The sequence below is a fragment of the Myotis daubentonii genome, chromosome 2 (assembly GCF_963259705.1).
Source record: "Myotis daubentonii chromosome 2, mMyoDau2.1, whole genome shotgun sequence".
Taxonomy (NCBI): domain Eukaryota; kingdom Metazoa; phylum Chordata; class Mammalia; order Chiroptera; family Vespertilionidae; genus Myotis; species Myotis daubentonii.
The window spans coordinates 33,880,996-33,901,589 of record NC_081841.1 but is presented as its reverse complement, the minus strand read 5'-3'; the positions used below and the strand labels follow the sequence as shown (position 1 = coordinate 33,901,589).

General features: G+C 36.2%; 1 protein-coding gene and 1 non-coding gene across 6 annotated transcripts in view; both read left to right on the top strand.

Moving 5' to 3' along the window:
* SOX5 (SRY-box transcription factor 5) overlaps positions 1-20,594 on the top strand; it is a 980,574-nt gene that overhangs the window by 650,261 nt on the left and 309,719 nt on the right. For all 5 annotated transcript variants that reach the window (XM_059682385.1, XM_059682383.1, XM_059682384.1 and 2 more), the window contains one exon: positions 15,883-16,093. In XM_059682385.1, the coding sequence (XP_059538368.1) occupies positions 15,883-16,093 (211 nt within the window). The remainder of the gene's footprint in view (positions 1-15,882; positions 16,094-20,594) is intronic.
* On the top strand, positions 9,512-9,675 carry LOC132229028 (U1 spliceosomal RNA). Its single transcript, XR_009451606.1, has one exon. It is a non-coding gene; the product is annotated as a U1 spliceosomal RNA (small nuclear RNA).

Here is a 20,594-nt window from a genome sequence, read left to right as displayed (position 1 = left end):
CCCGACCTTTCAGGGCCATTGAGAATGTTTCAGTTTCCTTTAAAATCAGAATAGGAAAAGTGAACTTTTAGGTTGAAGAAAAAATATATATATATATATATATTAAACCAGTGGAGTCATAACATGTATTTTAAAATATTTTATTCTATTTTATGTATGTATGTATGTATGTATGTATGTATTTTTTCGTAATTATGGAGAGAAGGAGTTTATGAAGACAAAAATGCATAGGGCTCAGGAAAGTTATGACGTGGCCCTGGAGGTTGGTAAAACACCTAAAACTATTTTGCAAAAACTGTTCAAAGATGACCTTTATAGAGTCCTTGCCACTTTTCTTCTTTCTCATCATCAAGCCTCATACTCACTCATTTGCATTCCATGCTTAATCATCCTGTGTATGAAATTGGAATGCCATTTTTTATTCCAGGTCACTTTGTTATCATAATCTTTTAGTAGTTTAAATTGTGATATTGACCAACTAATATCAGTATTCATCTATTGTCTAGTCCAAAACAAAGATCAAGTTATTTATCAGTTTAGAGCCATGTTAATTAACTTGTATATGGCAATACAATCAACACTAAGATAAATAAAACAGATTTATTTAAAAACTGAAACAAAAAAAGATGTTGTTTAGTATTATTTTTCTTTCTACATTCTTTCATTTATTCTTTACGTGCTAGTTTATTCAGATATAATGAAAAAAGCAAAAGCTACTATCCACAAGAAATTGATCATTTATAATTGAGAGGTTTTAGTTTAATATCTGAACTATCCATTGGCATTGAGTTTCTTTAATTATTTCTCTTCAAGATATTTTTTATTATTTTTGAGGAAAATATATGCCTTCAAATTTTTATTTTATAATTTAGAAAAGAAACAGTTCCTTCATCTAATTTTGCATAGTTAAGTATTTTTGCAGCATTCAAATAGTTACAGATTTTCATGGTGGATAAAGGGATTTTTACATGATCCCTGTAATTATGATGAGATTTCCTTAGTGAGTGAAGTGCCTCATTTATGTACCTCTACAGGAGAAAAAGTCATCATAGTAAATTTTACACAAGTAGCAATAGTGAAAAAATGGAAAGATCAGTGCAACCAGAAATCATAGCTATGTGAATACAGTAAAACCACTGGGAATGGCACAAATAAAATTTAGAATAAAATTAGGTGCAACTCCTGTTTTTAAGTTCAAATACCTGGTATATATAGTTAGAGGAGGAAAGGAGGCTGAATAGTTATTATGGGCTTGTGATAAGGACCTTAGTTAGACCTTATAAGTTAAACATAGACTCAGCTGTGGGGTTGGACTTTGCAAGTGCATTTAAATAAGTTTTCTGGTGTAGACTAAGTAGTTTGAACTATTAGCATTTTTTTAATTTTAAAAGCTTTATGTAATGTTTATATATATGTGATATATATGTATATATGTAATATATGTATATATGTAACATACATGTATATATATACTTATTATAATCTTTTTAAATTTAATTACTCTTATAATTTGCATTGTTACATGCTTTCTTGTCTAGAGGAAGAATGGGCAAAGTTAGAATTTGTATTTGTTGAAGAAACATGTTAAGATTTGAAAGACCTCTAGATTTATCATGAAAAGCCCCCCTCAAAAAAAAAATAATCCTTGGTACAGAAAAAAAAGTTTGAAAATCAGGTATAATCTTCACTATACTTACACTTCTACCTCATTTCCCCATCTCCATAATATTCCAGTTGTACAAGATGGTTCCTTAATATTGTGTTAAATCTATGAGAAATTTTTCAACTTTGCTTTTCTTATAGCAGTGATTTTCAACCTATATGACACAAGAATTTTTAAAACATTCAGTACCTGACTATTTAGTCACAGGCACTGACCTCTTTCTCCTTATATTGTCAAATTAAAAAAAAATAATAATATAGCCATAGCCGTTCCTTGTGAATGAATCAAAATTATACCTATTTTTTGTCCAATTGAAAAAAAAAATTGGTGTTTTAGTAGTTAGTTTATGTGTGCCATGAGATGAAAAAGGTTGAAATTTGCTGACCTGTGGCATAAACTTCTATCTACTCTTTCCTTCATTTTATTTCCAAATGTTTTTTTTTCTCAGCCTTTGTCTCATTCTAAGCACCCTCTATATTAGCCTGTATTTCAGTGCTTTCTTTCTAACATTAAAGTCACCTAAGTGCATTATGAGTACCACTAAAATAGGAGAAAATTGTCCCAAAGGAGTTGGTCATGTTTTACCAAAATCTTTAATGCCTCATTCTTCAGTGGAATGACAAGGGAAAAAAGTCAATTCAATTAAACTAAGACTTATTGAGTATCTCTTATGTATAAAACATACTGAATACAAACCTGAAAAGGGCACATTTTCACCCTCTGGGAACTCCATCTGGTGGGGAAACTGGACACACACATACATCCTAATTAAGGCTTTGATAATATTGTGGAATACAGATAATATCGAATGTTACGATGGAAGAGTTTATGATATCTTATGGAAATTTATGGGCAAAAAACATTTTCTGACTGATAAAGAAAGGATATTGCTAGGTAAATGGTTCCCCAGCAGAGCTTCTCAAAATGTGGACTGGGCTGCCCAGCCAATGTGGCTCAGTGGTTGAGCATCGACCTGTGAACTCAAAGGTCACGGTTCAATTCCTGGCCAGGGCTCATGCCTGGATTCTGAGCTCGACCACCTGTGTATGGTGTGCAGGAGGCAGCCAATCAATGATTCTCTCTCATCATTGATGTTATATGTCAAATTTCATATTAGGTGTATATTTGTATGTATTTTTGAAAACTATTTTGTTATTTATACCCCGCTAGAGATTAATTTACAGACCTGCTTTTCCTAGTAAGATTTATCACTGTCCTTTTGGTGGTGGCATAGTGCCTAGGGAAAAACATACCCCTCTCCATAGGGATGGACTTAGGCCATGTAGTCCATTTCAGTGGTGGAAGGTAACACAAATTCCTAACGTATCTTACTGTAAATACAGATTTTTTAAATGTGGATTATTTAAAGGAAGATAGAATGATAATAGTTTTAGAATGATTAAAGTCTAAAGGTAAGACCTGTTGTGCTTTCTTATATTTGCCATTTACAGGCCTATAGAATTTAAACCTGACATTATATCTTAAATGTCCTTCAGTCTACAACTCTCATTTTGAGATAGGAAAAATTAAAGTTTATAGAGGTTAAGAGACTTTTTTTAGTATCAAAGGTAGTGATTTTTGCTTCACCGTGTGACAGATAATGTTGATGCCACTCTAAAGAAGAAAATGAAAGTGAGCCAAGAGCAACAGCTGGTTTGGGTAACAGAATTCTGAGTTCACATTTATACATGTTAGTTTGAGATACTGAGTTATTTAGGTGGAAAACAGATTATTGGAAATATGTGATTGAAACTCCCCTGCCAAGCGATGGAAATGTGAAAGTACCTGCCTAGATGTAAGTTTTGAAATTGTGAATTTAAGAAGAGCCATTTATTCCACGCAAATATCCCTTGAGAATTTACAATTCTGAAGGAAGTAAACCTAAACCATATTTTAAAGCTTGAAGTTGTCTTGAAAGAGGCAGAGAAGTGAGAAAAGGAGGCCATGGCCTGGGGAAAGCAAGGAGTTAAATCATGGTTGTGTCACTAAGTGGAGGGGAGAGTGATGATAAATAAGTTTCTGTATAATCCAAAGGAGTTCTAAATTTTTTTCTGAAAGCAGGGTAGAAGCCACTGAAATCTCTTTAATACAGAATCTTAAGATTATACCCCTAAGAGAGAGAAAAGTAGATAATTTTTATGGCTGCTGAATACATTTTAGAGGATTTAAGGTCAAAACAGGCAATGCCTGCGATAAGAATGAACAGCAGACTGTGGGCCTTCAGAAATAGAGGAAAAAACCTGTTTGATATTCAAAACATTTTGAAGAAGTTATGAACAATGTTGGATTTGACTATTAGAATATTTTTTTTAATTTTTATTGATTTCAGAGAGGAAGGGAGAGGGAGAGAGAGAGAGAAACATCAATGATGAGAAAGAATATTTGATTGGCTTCTTCCTATAAACCCCAAACTGGGGATGAAGCCAGCAACCCAGGCATGTGCTCTGATCAGAATCAAACTGTGACCTCCTGGTTCATAGGTCAAAGCTCAACCACTGAGCCATGCTAGTGTGGCTTAGAAGATTTTTTGTATTTCCTCTGGGACTCGATATGATGTTTTTAAAAGAATAGGCACGTGTTTAACAAATTTTGTATTTATGCCTTGTGTGTTGACAGGGAGTAGTGTTCAAAATGTTATTAGGAGTTTGACAAAACTGCTTAATTTTCATTTGGAAATACAAGACAAGGAGTTTGAAATATAAAATGTAGCCAATCAAAAATAGTATGAAAAGTTGAATATCTATTAACATACACTATGAAACTAACCTGGCATATTAGAAACACTGTATAGGATTGAGAAATGCCATATATGGAGTGAAACAAACTTTGGCTAGAAAATTAGATTAAGGTTAATAAAATTAGAATGTTTAGGTGTTTTCGTCCAATGAGAAGCTGTGTAACATAATGATTAAAATTACAATTGAAAGAATCAAAGAGATAAGTATTCAAATTATTTTTTATTTAAGTTGAAGTAGATAGCTCCAACTCAGTTTCTGCATGTGTTAAATCAGTAATAATAATAATACCTACTTCATAGGTCTGTTAGGAGGGATCAAAGTAGGAGGCTAGACACTCCAATATAGTGATTGACACATTGGTGAGTTTAATAAATGGTGCTTTTATTATTTTGCTATGAAAATGCTTTCAGGTTCTGAATAAAATCTGGGGTTAATTATGGCAAATAAAGACATTCTAATTCAAACATATTCAACAAAAGAATTATTCTCAAGCATATTGCAAGAAGAGTGGTATATAAGATGGCCATATAAAAATCTACAGTTACTCAAATTGTCAAGTTTCAGGATTGACACTCAAGTGAAGGTGTTGAAAGCTTCATCGTGTAGGTCATTTTAAACTAGCTTTTACCACACTCAAGAAACCCTGTGGTCAGATTCTCATCCTTTCCACCAGTTGCATAGGTCTTCTATGCACAGACCTGCTATTGACTTCTCTTTTTCCGTGCACAAAGCTGCTATTCACTTCCAGGAAAGTCAGTGGCTCTGTGGAATTGGATAAGAATTTGGCCTACAATGAGTGATTTGAATGAATGAATTTGGAATTGGCAAGAAAATACAAACATATGCCACATTTACTTGGTACATTCACGCCTCAAGAGAACTCAGGTAGCACGTAAATTCTGCATAAAAAGCCAGAGATTTTCAGCAGGAACCTATTTCAAAGTCAGCTTAAATCTTCTCCATGTACTTTTGTCATATTCCAAGAACAAGGCAAAATATTATATTTAATTATTTCTTATTGGAATGTAAAAGGCTAAAGAGTCTCTTCTGATAAAGTAGCGCCTACTCTTTACAAAGCTGGTCTCAGAAGATAGGACTAACAGTAATGTCATAGGCTAATTTAACATGTGGATTTCCTTAGTTTTTTGGTGTGTGTTATTTTTTTGTTTTTTTTTGGGGGGGGTACACTTTTTTTAAGCCAATCTTTAGTGCAGAGATCCTCAAACTTTTTAAATAGGGGGCCAGTTCACTCTCCCTCAGACATTCCACACATGCGCACTGCGGGCCCGGGACCAGTTGGCTGCTAAGCAGGACAGGCAGAGGCGGCAAAAACACCCGGCGGGCCGGATAAATGTTTTCGGCGGGCTCATGTGGCCCGCGGGCTGTAGTTTGATGACCCCTGCTTTAGTGACTGGATTGACACTGGACTACTTTCAAGTTAAATGTTATCCTTTGCTTTTTGTAGGCAAAATACAGCTAAGGTGTATGGGTGTCCAATTGTGTACTGGCATTAAGTTGGAGGGAGTCTAAACCTTCTTCTGTTTTCAGTAGTAGACAAATTTCTTCTCCTGATATTATTGCTCATGCAACTTTTAGTACCAGAGACATTGAACCTTAAAAATGGGAGAAATGTTGTATTTTTGACACCTTCTCCCTTCCACTGACTGAAACAATAAAAATAATCATGAAGCTGTCGGAATGGCCTCTGCATATAATGTCATTTGCCTGTGATTTTCTTTGCTTCTCTAGATAATTGAATTTATTCAGGCAATTTATTTTTTAAATGTGCGGTCTCCGTGAATGGAAACATCTTAACTAAAGACAACCGTTTTATTTCCTCTTAATTAAATATATACGTGTGTGTGTGTGTGTGTGTGTGTGTGTGTGTGTATACTTCTGTTAGAACCAAGGGAGTAGAAGAAAAATAATGGGGGCACCAAAAATGTACTGTAAAAAAATTAATTGAAGAGAGGAAGTGTGACTCTCGTAACCAAATATTCTGACGTTGTGTTCACCCCCTGTCTATGTTCAAAGTCTCTAGGTGCTCAATAGGAGCTTCTAAATTATCTTTCCCTGTGTGACATTGCTAAGTATAATAAATGGGTATAGCAAAGGACTCTTGAAAGAAGCCTCTGTGTGTGTGTCATCTCAGAGCTGGTAAGCATAGCCCTACCCGGTTGGTCCCCATCTTGAGACTCACTCTTAATAAATGACCAGCATAAAGATAATGGCTATTTAATTTAAGCTCCATTAGTCAAAAATGTAGCTGTATAACACAAATAAAGCTTATATTCTCATGGTGTGGGAAATATAAAGAATTCATGCCTTTATTTTGGATTGGCGTTTTTGTGAGTTATTGAGCACCAAGGCAGAATGACTTTGTGATATCAGAAATATTGAGGGATATTCAGAAGTCATGAATTCAAGTAGAATGGTAGAAGGGAATACATATGTTCAAAATTCAAAATTATTTATTTGTTTCCTCTCTATACTCTCTATACTCCATAGAATTTAGAATGACAAGTACAATTTTTCCCTTGACAGGATGATTTTTTTAATGGAGCAAAACCACCTCCTCTTATTTACACCTGTGATCACAACTCAATAAAAAACTCATGGCAGTAGGTTTCTGCAAAACTTTTTTGGTGTTGATAAATTTCATTTTTGTTTTCCCCTCATTCTAACATCTGTATGACAAGAATTTTAGAGGTTAAACATACAGCAGTCTGAGTGCTAAATCATTGTAAATAAGGGAAAATGTGTCTGGTTCTAATTTCTCCTTTATTTATACAGTGCTATTTTTTTTTCATACCTTAGACATGCTTCCTAGAATAACAAAAATCTTTTATTCTAACATTTTTATTCTAGGTGTTTTTTTTTTCCTTTTTTGTTTTTTTCTCTCCGCTTTGCAGATTGTGTAAGTGCCCATTATTATTTCCATGTATACATTTTTCTTTCTAAAACATCTTGCATCTTTCAAAATCAATTATAAATAATGATAAACTTTGAAAACTGTACATGGTAAACCCAAGTCACTGAAGGAGATGGTGATGCCAACTTATAGCTTCCATTTTTAGACATAAGTGAAGAGGACTTGGCCATTTGCTCATTTCCCTGGGTGGACACTTTCTGATAGCTCATGAACTAAAATGGATTTAACCATTCACTAGAAATTAATGGTTTATAAATAATAATTTTACATCCTTTATTTTTTTACCAGCATCTTGAATTTTGAGGCATATCTACATTTGCCTGTTCCACATACAAATGTAAAGATTTTAAGCTATATAACAAATATGTCATTTGAATACTGAGGCAGATTATACCTATTATTTACATTGCTGGGGTCAGAAATTAGGTCTAACAATCAAATTTAGATGAATTTAGTTATGTGGATTTTATTATTTTTTAGGTATACTGATTCTATTTTAATAATCATCTCTGTTTGCTAACCACTGTTTTTTTCAATACATAATCATTATTTCAATCTCCCAAGCAAAAAATATGTTTATCTTTGTCTCCTTCTTCCTTATTTTCAAATTATCTAATCCTATCATTACTTGCTTCCAAATTTCTTTAGGATTTCTAACGGCTACAATCTAGTGAAAATCTTTTTATCATCACATATGTGGCATGGTAACAGTTTCCTATACAGTGGAATCTTTACTTTCTCTTCTACCCAATTCATTCTCCTTATTACTATTAGACCAATCTTCCTAACAACCCAGTTTAAGAGAATCAACGAATAGAGAAACTAGAATAATTCTTCATGGCCTTTCAGGTCAAATGTATACAATTCTGTTTGACTTTCCGGACCCTTCATAAAATGAGCCTCCTATGATAGTCATTCTTCTAATTTATTATTCTCCATTTATTTGTGTTAAGCCACAACCTTCTGTTGTGTGTGTGTGTGTGTGTGTGTGTGTGTGTGTGTGTGTATACTCTATAAACTATTCTTGATGATTTCTCTAGGGAATAATTCTCTATATCTTTTCCTCTCAATCTATTTTTTTAGACTTAGATATAAAAATTATACAGAAATATTTAATAAATTAAGTAATTGACTCAATATGCATTTATTATGTACTAATAATAGGATTTAGGGTACATGGCCAATAATCTGACATGATTCCTGTCTTCATGGTGCAGAAAGAAAATTAAATAACCAATCCTAAACAGTGTGCTAAGTGCTATGATAAAAAGTTTTTGCCTTCCTTTGAGTTCCAATGTTCTTTCTTCTTTAAACTTCTTCTTATGTATAATTTGGTACCATACAATTTAGTATTATAGTTGTTATCATTACTAATTTTTCCTGTGTATTTACATGCCTATCAAATTTAATCTTGAACTCTTTGAGGAAAGAGAATCAGCTTTATGTTTTTATACCTTTGACATCTCTTACAGATGAGGGAAGCAGTATAACTTAATGATGACCAGCATAGATATTAAAGGTAGATGATCTTGGGTTTGGTTCCCTAATTTACAATTTCCTGCTACTACTTGAGTAAATTACTCTTAGGAGCTTAATTCCCTCATCTGTTATATGGGAATAATAGTCTTTATGGAATTTCTCTGAGAATTATAAAAGATTATGTACATTAAACTTTTAGAGCAGTGCCTTTTAGAACTCCAAGTTTGGTAGCTATATTTTTTACTGAAACAGTAGTGACTTTACACAGATTTTGTGTATTTGGACAAGGAAATTCCTAATAGCTTAGTGATATTTTAAAAAGTCTTCAGAACTATAAGACTAAAATAAAATTTATATATAGCATTACTCATATAAACCATGTGAAAATAATATTTGCAGAGAATACAATGTTTTACCTATAAGACTGCCGTGTCTCTGATTATGTGTGCTACAAAATGGTCCTTATATGCCTGCTAAAGTAGGCTCAGAACATTATGATTTATACCATGAATAAATAGTTTGGCTAGTTGGGAAATTTTATGAGTGTGTGCACTGCCTAATGTCTAATCATTACTTTTGGAATGAGAACTGAAGCTTGTGCTTCTAATATCTCAAATCATTGCTTAATGTCAGTTCCCTCTGAAAGGAAAAGGGCTACTTTTGCGATCAGCATGGTGCTCTATTGAAAGTTTTAATAGTATACTTACCTGGCAGAGGAGATACCATGATCACGAAGGTGGCCTTCCCAGGGCAAAGCTTATCCATTGCACTCTGGATGTGCCAAACTCTGCAATTTCCCCAAATATGGGAATCTCAACTGCATGATTTGTGGTAGTGGGGGACAGCATTCGCGCTCTAGCCTTAAATAAAAATAAAATAAATAAAAAAAGGTTTAGTTAGTGTAGAAAAATATGCCTTTATAATTGTTTTCTTTTTAATATAATGAAACATTTTATTTATTTATTTTTCATCCTCACCCGAAGATATTTTTCCATTGACTTATAGAGAGAGTGGAAGAGAGAGGGAAAGACAGAGAGAAATATTGATGTTAGAGAAACACATCAATTGGTTGCCTCCTGCCAGTGCACCAACCAGGGCCTGGCCTAGGGAGGCGTCTGCAACCAAGGTATATGCCCTTGACAAGAATGAAACCTGGGACCCTTTGGTCCTCAGGCCGAGGCTCTATCCACTGAGCCAAACCGCCCAGGGCTAATAGGAAAATCGGGTTACTATACTGACATAACGGAGTTGATGGGTATTGGGCTATGAAGCCATCCGCCTGATCTAGTGCGGAGACAACATGCTACTCAAGGTGCTCCTGGAGCATAGAGAAGGGAAACTAGCAAAAATAATCAGTACTTAATCTATCCCTCCTCATATTACTGTCTCTGTTGTTTTGTATTTAGAGCATAAAGGAGCATAAGGATTTGTTTGCAAGAGAACCTAGTGGTCCTAATTTCTCATGAATAAACAAAAATCTTGATATGTCTATCTCACAAGAAGAAAGAAAAATATGAAAGTAGATGTATGGCATATTAATAATTGGTGTCATGTATTTATGAAAAAATAATTTATTACTCTATTTTTTAGACTGACTTTAAAAAGTTTTATTTCATAATGAGGAGTAATTGAACATTCTTTCTTTGATCATTTCTCTGAGTTATCACTTTGTAGAGAACCATGAAACTGTGAAATTTAAAAATCGAGTATGCAACAGAGATAAAAGCACATTAATGGTCGCATGACATTGTGTAGACTACATTTTTTCTTCTTAAAAAGTTTGTATTCACTTATCTTTAAAAATAGGTCACCTTAAAATGTTTAAATTGTTCTTTAAAAAAAATTGATTCCATGGATGCAGTTTGATTTCAGCAGAAAGAACTATGAAACTAATCGTATTTGCATTTTCTCTTTTTTGTGGACTGTTAGGGGGAAGGGTTTATCTCTTCTCCCTTTCCAGGTAAAGGCCTTGATTTTCTTTATTTGTTTTTATATATTTCTGTGTTTTGCTTATTGTTCTATCCTAATATTATGCCAGGAGCACACTTACTTTAATAAATATTTATATAGTTCTTGTCATTTCTCAGTTATAATTTGATGAGTTTTATCATTTGTAAAACAAATATTAACTAATGAGATCCCTGAATACATATCTCATTATTTTGTAACTCAATCCACTAAAACCCAATGAGGTAGATAATAGTATTATGCCCACTTTACAGATGAAGAAAATGAGACAAAGGAAAGTTGAATAACTTGCCCAAGGTCACACAACTAGGGAATGTGGAACCAGGATTTGAACCAAAGCTATTTGGCTTTAGGTTCTCTGTGTTCAACTGAGAACATCTTTATGCTGCCTCACAAGTTAGCACTCAAGACATTTTATCAATAATTCAATATGACTTGAGTTAACATTTCTTCTCAGTGCTTGGCAAAAAAAACAAACAAACTACAAATCAAGTTAGATGGTTGCTAAATTTTTATCCTATTGCTTAGCAGAGGAATCTTTAAAATATTCTGTATTTTTAGGCTTTGAGCAGCTGAGCTGCAGTGACTTGGTGGCTCCAGTTCTCAGGTGACGCACCCTGAACCAGAGAGGAAGGAGCCCTATTCTGGGGTGTGTCACCAGAGAACCACCCTCTTGCAATCCAGGACCCCTTGGGGGATGTCGGAGAGCTGGTTTTGGCTCAATCCCCACAGGGCCAGGCTGAGGGAACCCCCCCAGTGCATGAATCCATACACTGGACCTTTAGTATAAAATATAAGGGTTCCATAAAAACTGACTTTGGTTTCTTGTAACTAGCTAGCACACCATGTAGACTAGGTCAAGTGCATCCTACCTTAGCATTTGATCGTTCAAACCCCAGGGAACTTTAAAAACCATTCATAACCATCCCTTGCTGGTGCCATCCCTAGATAGATATGTAAACCACTCATCTAATATCTGGAATCTCAATTAGTTTACCTTGTAGTTGTTCAAGCACTAAGAATTGTTGATCTTATAAAACTCAATAATATTAAAAAGATTCATTAGTGGCTTTTTCCAACATAGAATGGGGACCAGTTGTGATAAGCTCTGTCTCTATAGATGGCTATGGAAATTGCCCAAAAAATACTGTGTCTGATGATTTCTATTTTTTGAATTGCTGAACCTAAGTACACATTAGGCAGCTCTTGTTTAGGCAAAAATTTAGAAAAGATTTTAAGTTGGATGGCTTTAATACCAGCAGTTAACACAAGTATAACAGGCACCCTTCAGAGATCTGTCTATAGGTGCTGATTTTGTTTTATAGGTCTTGGGAACTGACCATATCCTGTTCCTAGAATATTGACCATATTAACCAAAGAACGACTCTATTCATCATTTTAAGTGTTGGTTTTTGGCTCATATTATGTTTTCCTTTCCGGAAAATTTGTATTTGAAATTTGAACTGGTATAATTGCCAAAATGATAACATTCCTTATAAAAGATGGCAATTTGTTCTGCCTTCCATTTTAAATTTATATATGTATTATCACAAAGTGATTGCTGAATCAGAAAACAATTTCCATTAATAAAGTAATGTTTTTCTTCAATGTGTTTATTATTCTTTAAGTATAATGAAAATATTGACCTCTTTCTAAATGTTTACCTTGGGAACAGTAAATAGTATAAATTATTGAAATATATACCTTTAGCTAATTTATCCTAATAAAATGTCAATAATGTCATACGTCGAAGCTCTTTTTGCAAATAAATGATCATTTAAAAATTGTGTAATTTGTATATATTGATGGGTTTATATTACTTTCTGTGAAGATGTATTCATTTAGGCCAGAGCTTCTTAACCAATAATCCATGGTTTGGCTCAGTGGATAGAGCACTGACTGGTCTGTGGACTGAAGGGTCCTGGGTTCAATTCTGGTCAAGCTCAATCCCCCAAACGGGGTTGGGGTGTGTGTCGGAGGCAACTAATCCTGTGTCTCTCTCACATTGATGTTTCTCTCTCTCTGTCTCTCCCCCTCCCTTTTACTCTCTCCAAATCAATGGAAAAGATATCCTTGGGTGAGGACTAACAAAAAAACAACAACAGAAAGTTTATAATCCTTTTTTACCAGTTGACTTCAGAAATAATATATAATATTTCTAAGATTTCTTCTGCAAAATACTGAGGATTGTCCTTCGAGTTCATAAAACTTGAGTGAATATATATTGCGAATCTCCACCACTAATGCCATTGTTAGTAAACTCTCCGGATTTTCACCTGCCAGGAAAGTGAAGAGAAACACATAGGCATTATTTCAGGTACAGTGAATGCAATCCCAGGGAAGAAACTGGAAAAAAATGAGGCCTGTCTTGACTGAAGACTGGGCCAGCACTCCTTCACAAGCTATTCACCATGTTAATGAACAATGGAGCCTCACACTGAAACATCTGCTAACTACATAAAACTGTTAAAGGGATTAACAGTGCCAGAGGCTGAAATGTAATCAGACAGGTGAAATAGCAATAAGATAAATATTTCTGCGTGAAATAGCAGTAATGCTTAATTAATTTACTTATTTTTATACTGGGGGATAATTGAGTTTAGAGCAATTGTGAAGTATGTTTTACTCTTTAAAATATGCCCTCCCACTCTACAAGGTGTAGAGAATTAGAGACATGCAAAAGGGGAAATTATTGTATTTTGCATTCATTTGAACTATGCTCTGACATTTTAATGGACTTAATTGCCTACCATTTGGGTGTCCTTTTCTCTACTGATGATGCTATAGGTGTGTGATTTTGCATTATGGCAAGTTAAGTTCGGCCGCTGAGTTCTTGTTTGTAGTGTTTGCCATCAGATAATATGAAAACAGAATAAAATAGAAATATTCAGAGTGAAGCTAAAACTGGGGTGCTTCTGCCTTTAACCCTGGAAGTAAATGAGAAGAAATATCTGTAAGAAATTAATGTAGAGGTTTTTCTGTGTTCTGGTTTGCAAACTAAACTGAGCTAATATGTTTGATGGGCCCTTCATAAAAACATGCCTTAGTTTTTTACTGAATGAATTTGTGATTGCTGTGTGTGTGTGTGTGTGTGTGTGTGTGTGTGTGTATGCGTATTATACATTTGCTTGTATTTATGTGTTGGTTTTAAATAAATAATCCAGAAGTGTACCTTCACTTAGCCTGCAGGGGCTTGTCATTATTACCTTATGCATATTGATTTCTAAATCCAAGTCCATTAGAAGTTAAGAGTCATCCATGAAAGTATTATCTATAGAATATTCATTCAAGACATAGTAATTATCAGAGACACATATTCTGTACTATTTGTAAGAATTGGAGTTTAGAATTACAATTTCAAAGACTCTATTAGCACACTTTTAAAAAACTTTTTTAACTTCTTTTTCCCCATTTTCTTCGCCCCACCCAAAAAACCGATGTTTTTGCCAGAGCTGAAATCTTTATTTTTTATTTTTTAAAATATATTTTTATTGAGTTTTTACAGAGAGGAAGGGAAAGGGATAGAGAGTTAGAAACATCGATGAGAGAGAAACTTCGATCGGGTGCCTCCTGCACATCCCACACTGGGGATGCGCCCGCAACCAAGGTACATGCCCTTGACTGGAATCAAACCTGGGACCTTTCAGTCTGCAGGCCGATGCTCTATCCACTGAGCCAAACCAGTCAGGGCAAGAGCTGATATCTTTAAACTCATTAAGAAAAAAATCATAGGAACAGATTATGATCATCTTTGTGCTGACATTTCATTTTCATCTATTTTTCAGTATTTCTATACTTTTAAGTTACTAAAAAATGTTAGCATTAGCCTTAAAACATGAGATATCAAATCAGTGTGATTTGTCACTTTTCTGGGATCTACATAATCTACTAGTATGTCTTAAATAGAGAACAAATGTGTAAACACAGATATAATCTATTCTGAATATTAAATATGCACACACTCAAATATACTTTAATTGAAACTTTTAATAATGTGGAAGTAAGAAATAAACTTAGGGGAAGACTAACTCCACAAAGACCTTAGGATATAGACATTTTTTAATTTAATTTTTTTCTACCACCATTTATTCCTCTATGCCCTGTCCCACCTCCCCTCTGCCTCCCCCCAACCCCTCCACAACCACTGAAATCACCACATGGTTGTCCATGTCCATGAGTTCTGTCTTTTATTTTTAAGAAGAGCTCTGCTTTGGGGGGAGTCAAAGGATTATGGAAGTAAGAAAAACCTTTAAGTAAAAAAAAAAATAGTTTTTCTTTACCATTCTAATATTACTCATCTTGACACTGTCTGAAAAATCAATTTATAACTTTTTATACAAAATATACTCCAAATATTATACAGGTTTCCAGATTTGTGTTAGAAATTGTGGGAGAAATAATGACAAAAGGAACACCCCAAATTTGTTTAAATTATAGAATAAATTATTTTATACAAATGCACAATTATGAAGAGGTAAAGTCTGCAAGAAACTTTACTTTGTAAGGCAAATGAGGCTTAAGTACCAAATCACACAGAGTATTGACAGATACAATGTTTTAGATAGCAAATGCAACTGGAAATATCTTCAGCATAAGCAGAAATAAACTTGCAGTATTTCTGTCTTATGTCAAAATGACCTGTTGGATGATGCTTTCTTTAAAAAATAAGAGGCAGGTGGAGAACCAAAAGTGGACCTCACTTTAATTGAGAGTGCCATCAAGAAGAGGTGGCTACTTAAAATGAAAGACATTCAAGTCTATAAACTGTGATTTGTTTAAGCTTTACAGTGTCATGAGGAAGTTAAATATAGATGACCGCCACATTTAATATTCCTAGGGAAATCTAAGACGTTCAAACAAAAGCAGAAACATAAGTAAATCTAATCAACATACCCAATCTCAGCAACAAAATCTTCAGATTTTTGTTACTCTGATGAATTGGCCTTTGCCTTTATCACTAGCCTGTAAAGTTAATATATTCTTTTTTAAAATTTCCTTTGCAGAGTGACATTCCACTTCTTAATGTTTCAAGCCACATAATCATTAAAAAATAAACTTACTGAACTTCAGACAAAAAAAATTTTTTTTGCTTTCTCTTTCAGGAAGTCGATGGCAATAAAGTTATGTCTTCATTTGCCCCACACAACTCATCTACCTCACCTCAGAAGGCAGAAGAAGGTGGGCGACAGAGTGGCGAGTCCTTGTCTACTACAGCCCTGGGAACTCCGGAGCGGCGCAAAGGCAGCCTGGCTGATGTTGTGGACACCTTGAAGCAGAGGAAAATGGAAGAGCTCATCAAAAATGAGCCAGAAGGTAAAGGCTGGGAAAGAAAGTTGTCGCCGTCTCCTTATTTGAATAGTTTAATTTCACCCTCTAGTTCCGTTTTTTGACTTACTCTCTCTAAGTGCAATTGGACAAAATAGAAACCTAATGCTACAAAGATGGGTACTATTTCTTTCAGAAACATTTAAATATGGCTATTCCATTGTTTTTATCATTAATGTCTGCTGCGATGTCTTATTTTCACTCATGGATAAGTTACTGTTGAGTAGAACAGAGTTAAGGATGGATTGTGGTGTTTTAAGGGTCTATGATGTGTGAGGCTGGAGTTACAAGGTGAATGGGGAGTAGCTCTAGCCAGGGGGGCTCCCCTGCTAGTATCAGGGAAAGAGCACTTTGTACCTGGAGTGCTCTCCTCTGTGTTCTCAAGGTGCGATTATACACATACCTCCATTTGGCCTAGACCTTGAGTATTTTGTTCAGCAAACGACGGATCAATATGCATCCATTCCTCTTTTACTCTCCTTGGTCAAGGAATTTTGAATTGCAAAACAGAATAAGTAGTGAATTGCCAATAATAGTATGCAGATGATCCTAGTAATCAATCATTATTTATTAAATGTGTTGTATGACTTCACATTAGTTAATTGAAACAATAATACAATATTAAATTAGAACTGCTAATAAAAATGTCTCAATGTTCTAAAAAAAATAGAATATAGCTGCAGAGCCTAAGAGGACATTTTGCAACTTTGTTATATTTTATAACCTTTACTTATTAATGCATTTTATACTACCTTGATAATTAGGACTATTTCTTATAAGGTCCACAATTAATATGGCTAGGCCTATTATATATTTGAAAAGTAGTGATTCTCTAACTCCACTAGCTATCCTGAACTTTTCATTTGTTCAACTTTATAGGATGCCTTGCTTTTAAGATTTCATCTTCTAAAATCTCTTTATTAGTTGATAGGTGATATGCACATGGACTAATCTTAAAATTAAAGCAAACAAACTAATAAAACAACTAATACAACTTTGATCATTTGTGTATTACTGATAGTCATCCTTTATGTTACAGATATTTACTAAATCCTATTTAAACCTATGTCCATCCAAAACATGGATACCACATTGCACTAAGAACATGCCTCCTATTTCAGAGTCAGGTGGAAAGTTAAAACAAACAAACAAAAAACAGGGACATAAAAAGACACACTTTATACAAAAAATAGTCTGCATTTATACTACATAACACTGAGTTAGACTCATTTCTATTCTGTTGTTGGGAAACTGGTAAATTATGAGTATATCTGACACAAAATGTATGTTGACCAGTATATTTGGAAGTCATGTTTTAATTAAAGTGTCTGGGTCCCTACCAGACGCATAGTTGGGACATGGATTTTAGTTAAAATTTACCTAATTCTCATGATCTTACAGTTGGAAGGGATTTTAGAGATAATCTAGTCAAAGACTTTTTGGCTTCCATCTGCATGGAGATAAAAATGCAGTTTTGAGGAAGACCCAGATGATTTCTCTATTGGAATTTTTTTCTGTTATTAAAAATACTTGTCTTACGATAAGAATTGTTTTTTAATAAAAAGAAAAATTAAAAGGAAGAAACTTGTAGCTTTTCCATATTACATCTCTTACCCTTAACCTAATGATGAGGTAGTCCTTTATCATTTTTTGTATATTCTGTTCATTTTGCTTGAACTTTTTGTGTTTAAAGTTACTTTTCCTCTTTTACATTGTGATACAGTATTAACTAAAGCCCACACTTTATTCAGATGTCTTCATTTTCACCAAGTGTGCGTTCTCTGTTCTATGAGGTTTTCAAAGATAACACGTTACATTTGAGTGGCATGCCTCTTTGGGCTTGTTTTTGGCGATCACAGTTTCTCAGACTGTACCTGTGATTGATAACTTAAAAGTTTTGAGGAATACTATTCAGATATATTGTGGAAGGCACTTCTATTGGAATTGGCCTGCTGATTTTTCTCTTAATTAAACTGGGGTTATGGTTTCTGGAGGAAGACCATAGAAATAGAGTACTATTAAAAAGTACTTCATATCAAGGGTACATACTTTCTATGTAACTTATGAATGTTGATGATGACCTTGACCACTGGCTGATATGGTATTTGTCAGGTTTCTCCACTGTAGTCTCCCTGGCCCCTTTCCAAACCATCCTCTGGAAGGAAGATGCTGTGTGCAACCCACATTTCAGGAGTAGGGAGCTTTGCTCCCCCTCTTTAGAGTGGGGCATCTACATAATTTATTTGGAATACTTCTCCATCAAAGATTTATCTCTTCTCCATCATTTACTAATTTTATTCAGTTATGTGTGTGTGTGTGTGTGTGTGTGTGTGTATATATCCTATCTAATAAAAGAGAAACATGGTAATTGGTGTACGACCGCTACCCTTCCCATTGGCTAATCAGCGAGATATGCAAATTAACTGCCAGCCAAGATGGCGGCCGGCAGCCAGGCAGCTTGAAACTAACATGAGGCTTGCTTGCTTCAGTGACGGAGGACTCCAACATTCCCCGCCTGCCTTGCCGGCCTCTGAGCTTGCAGTTTAAGAAACATTGTAACAAATAGAGAAGCTAAACAAAACCCCAGAAACCTGCTTTCAGCGAGCTGGGATCTCAGAGCTGGAGTTATACAGTGTTTTGATTATAAAACACAAACAAACCAGATACCTGCTTTCAGCAGCAACAGAGGCTTCAGAGCTGGAGCCAGAGCTAAAGCTGGCCCAGAATAAAAAAAGAAAAGAAAAAAAGGAGCAGTTGGGAGCTTCAGCCCTCAGCCCCTCACCCAGAATGGCCAGGCACCCCAGTGGGGAAGCCCACCCTGAAAGGTGTGTGACCAGGTGCAAACAGCCATCATCCCCTCACCCAGGCTGGCCAGGCACCCCAGTGGGGACCCCCACCCTGATCCAGGACACCCTTCAGGGCAAACCAGCCAGCCCCACCCAAGCACCAGGCCTCTATCCTATATAGTAAACGGGTAATATGCCTCCCAGCACCGAGATCAGCGGAGCCGCGAGGCCTCCCGGCACTGGGATCAGCATGACAGGGGGCAGTGCCCAAACCCCCTGATTGCCCTGTGGCTCTGTGTGTGACAGGGGGCGGGGCCACAACCTCCCTATCCACCCTGCTCTGTTTGGTGACAGGGGAAGGCACCCCAACCTCCTGATCAGCCCTGCTCTGTGACTGATACGGGGGAGCGCCCCAACCCCCTGATCGCCCTGCGGCTCTGTGTGTGACAGGGTGCGGCGCCCCAACCCCCCCCCCCCCACCGGGCCCTGCTCTGTGTGTGATGGGGTAGAGCCATAACCTCCCCATCGGCCCTGCCCTGAGTGTGACAGTGGCGGCGCCCCAACCCCCTGATCGGCCCTGCTCTGTGCGTGACAGGGTAAGGAGCCCCAGTCCCCCTGATAAGCCCTGCTCTGTGCGTGACAGGGGGCAGCGCCCCAACCCCTGGATTGGTCCTGCTCTGTGGGTGACAGGGGGTGGCGCCGCAGCCTCCCCATCAACCCTGCCTTGAGTGTGACAGGGGGCGGTGCCCCTACCCCCCAGTCGGCCCTACCCTGAGCATGACTGAGGGTGGCATTGCAACCTCCCAATCCGCCCTGCTCTGTGCATGACAGGGGGCAACACCCCAACTCCCCAATCGGCCCTGCTCTGAGCCCTACCAGGGGCTGCACCTAGGGATTGGGCCTGCCCTCTGCCACCGGGGAGCTAGCCTAAGCCAGCAGGGCATTATCTCCCAAGGGGTCCCAAACTGCGAGAGGGCACAGGCCGGGCTGAGGGACCCTCTCTTCCCCTGAGTGCACAAATTTTTGTATACCGGGCCTCTAGTATATATATATATACACACACACACTCACATGCACACACACACACACACACACACACATATATGGACTTGTGGATATTTACTGTATACTTTGAGTTATAATCCATTTATACTTTATTTTGTTGCTCAAATTGTTTAGCTGGGGCTATTGGAAGCACTTTTCATTGACTTCTAAGACACTTTGACATACAACCAGAATTGTGGGTATATTTTTTTGAGCACTTCTTCACTATCTGGAACTATAAGATGCTGCAAACTCACCTTGTGTATTCTCTGTTCCATGTCTGTAGTTTTTCATGAAACGTATTTATCTGATTTTGATATTAAGATAATACAAGCTTCCTAGAATGAGTTGGGAAGTATTTCTCTCATATGTAAATTTTTAGTATTTGTTTGAGATGTTTTTCTGGTCCAGGATGAAGGTCTGAGCAGAACCAGTGAGGCTGCGGAATGTATTGTATTACAAAGTAGTTTTGGGGTTTATCTTTAGATGATGCCCTACCTGGAGATTTGGTATATGACCTTGGTATTCCCTGAGTATGCCATGTTGGCTTCTTTTAATTTGGAAGCAAATGATATGGCAAAGCCAAATGAGTCACTCATAATAGGATAAAGGGCAGGAGACCGTGCTCCCCAATTTGCATAGTAGGAGATATTCAGAGG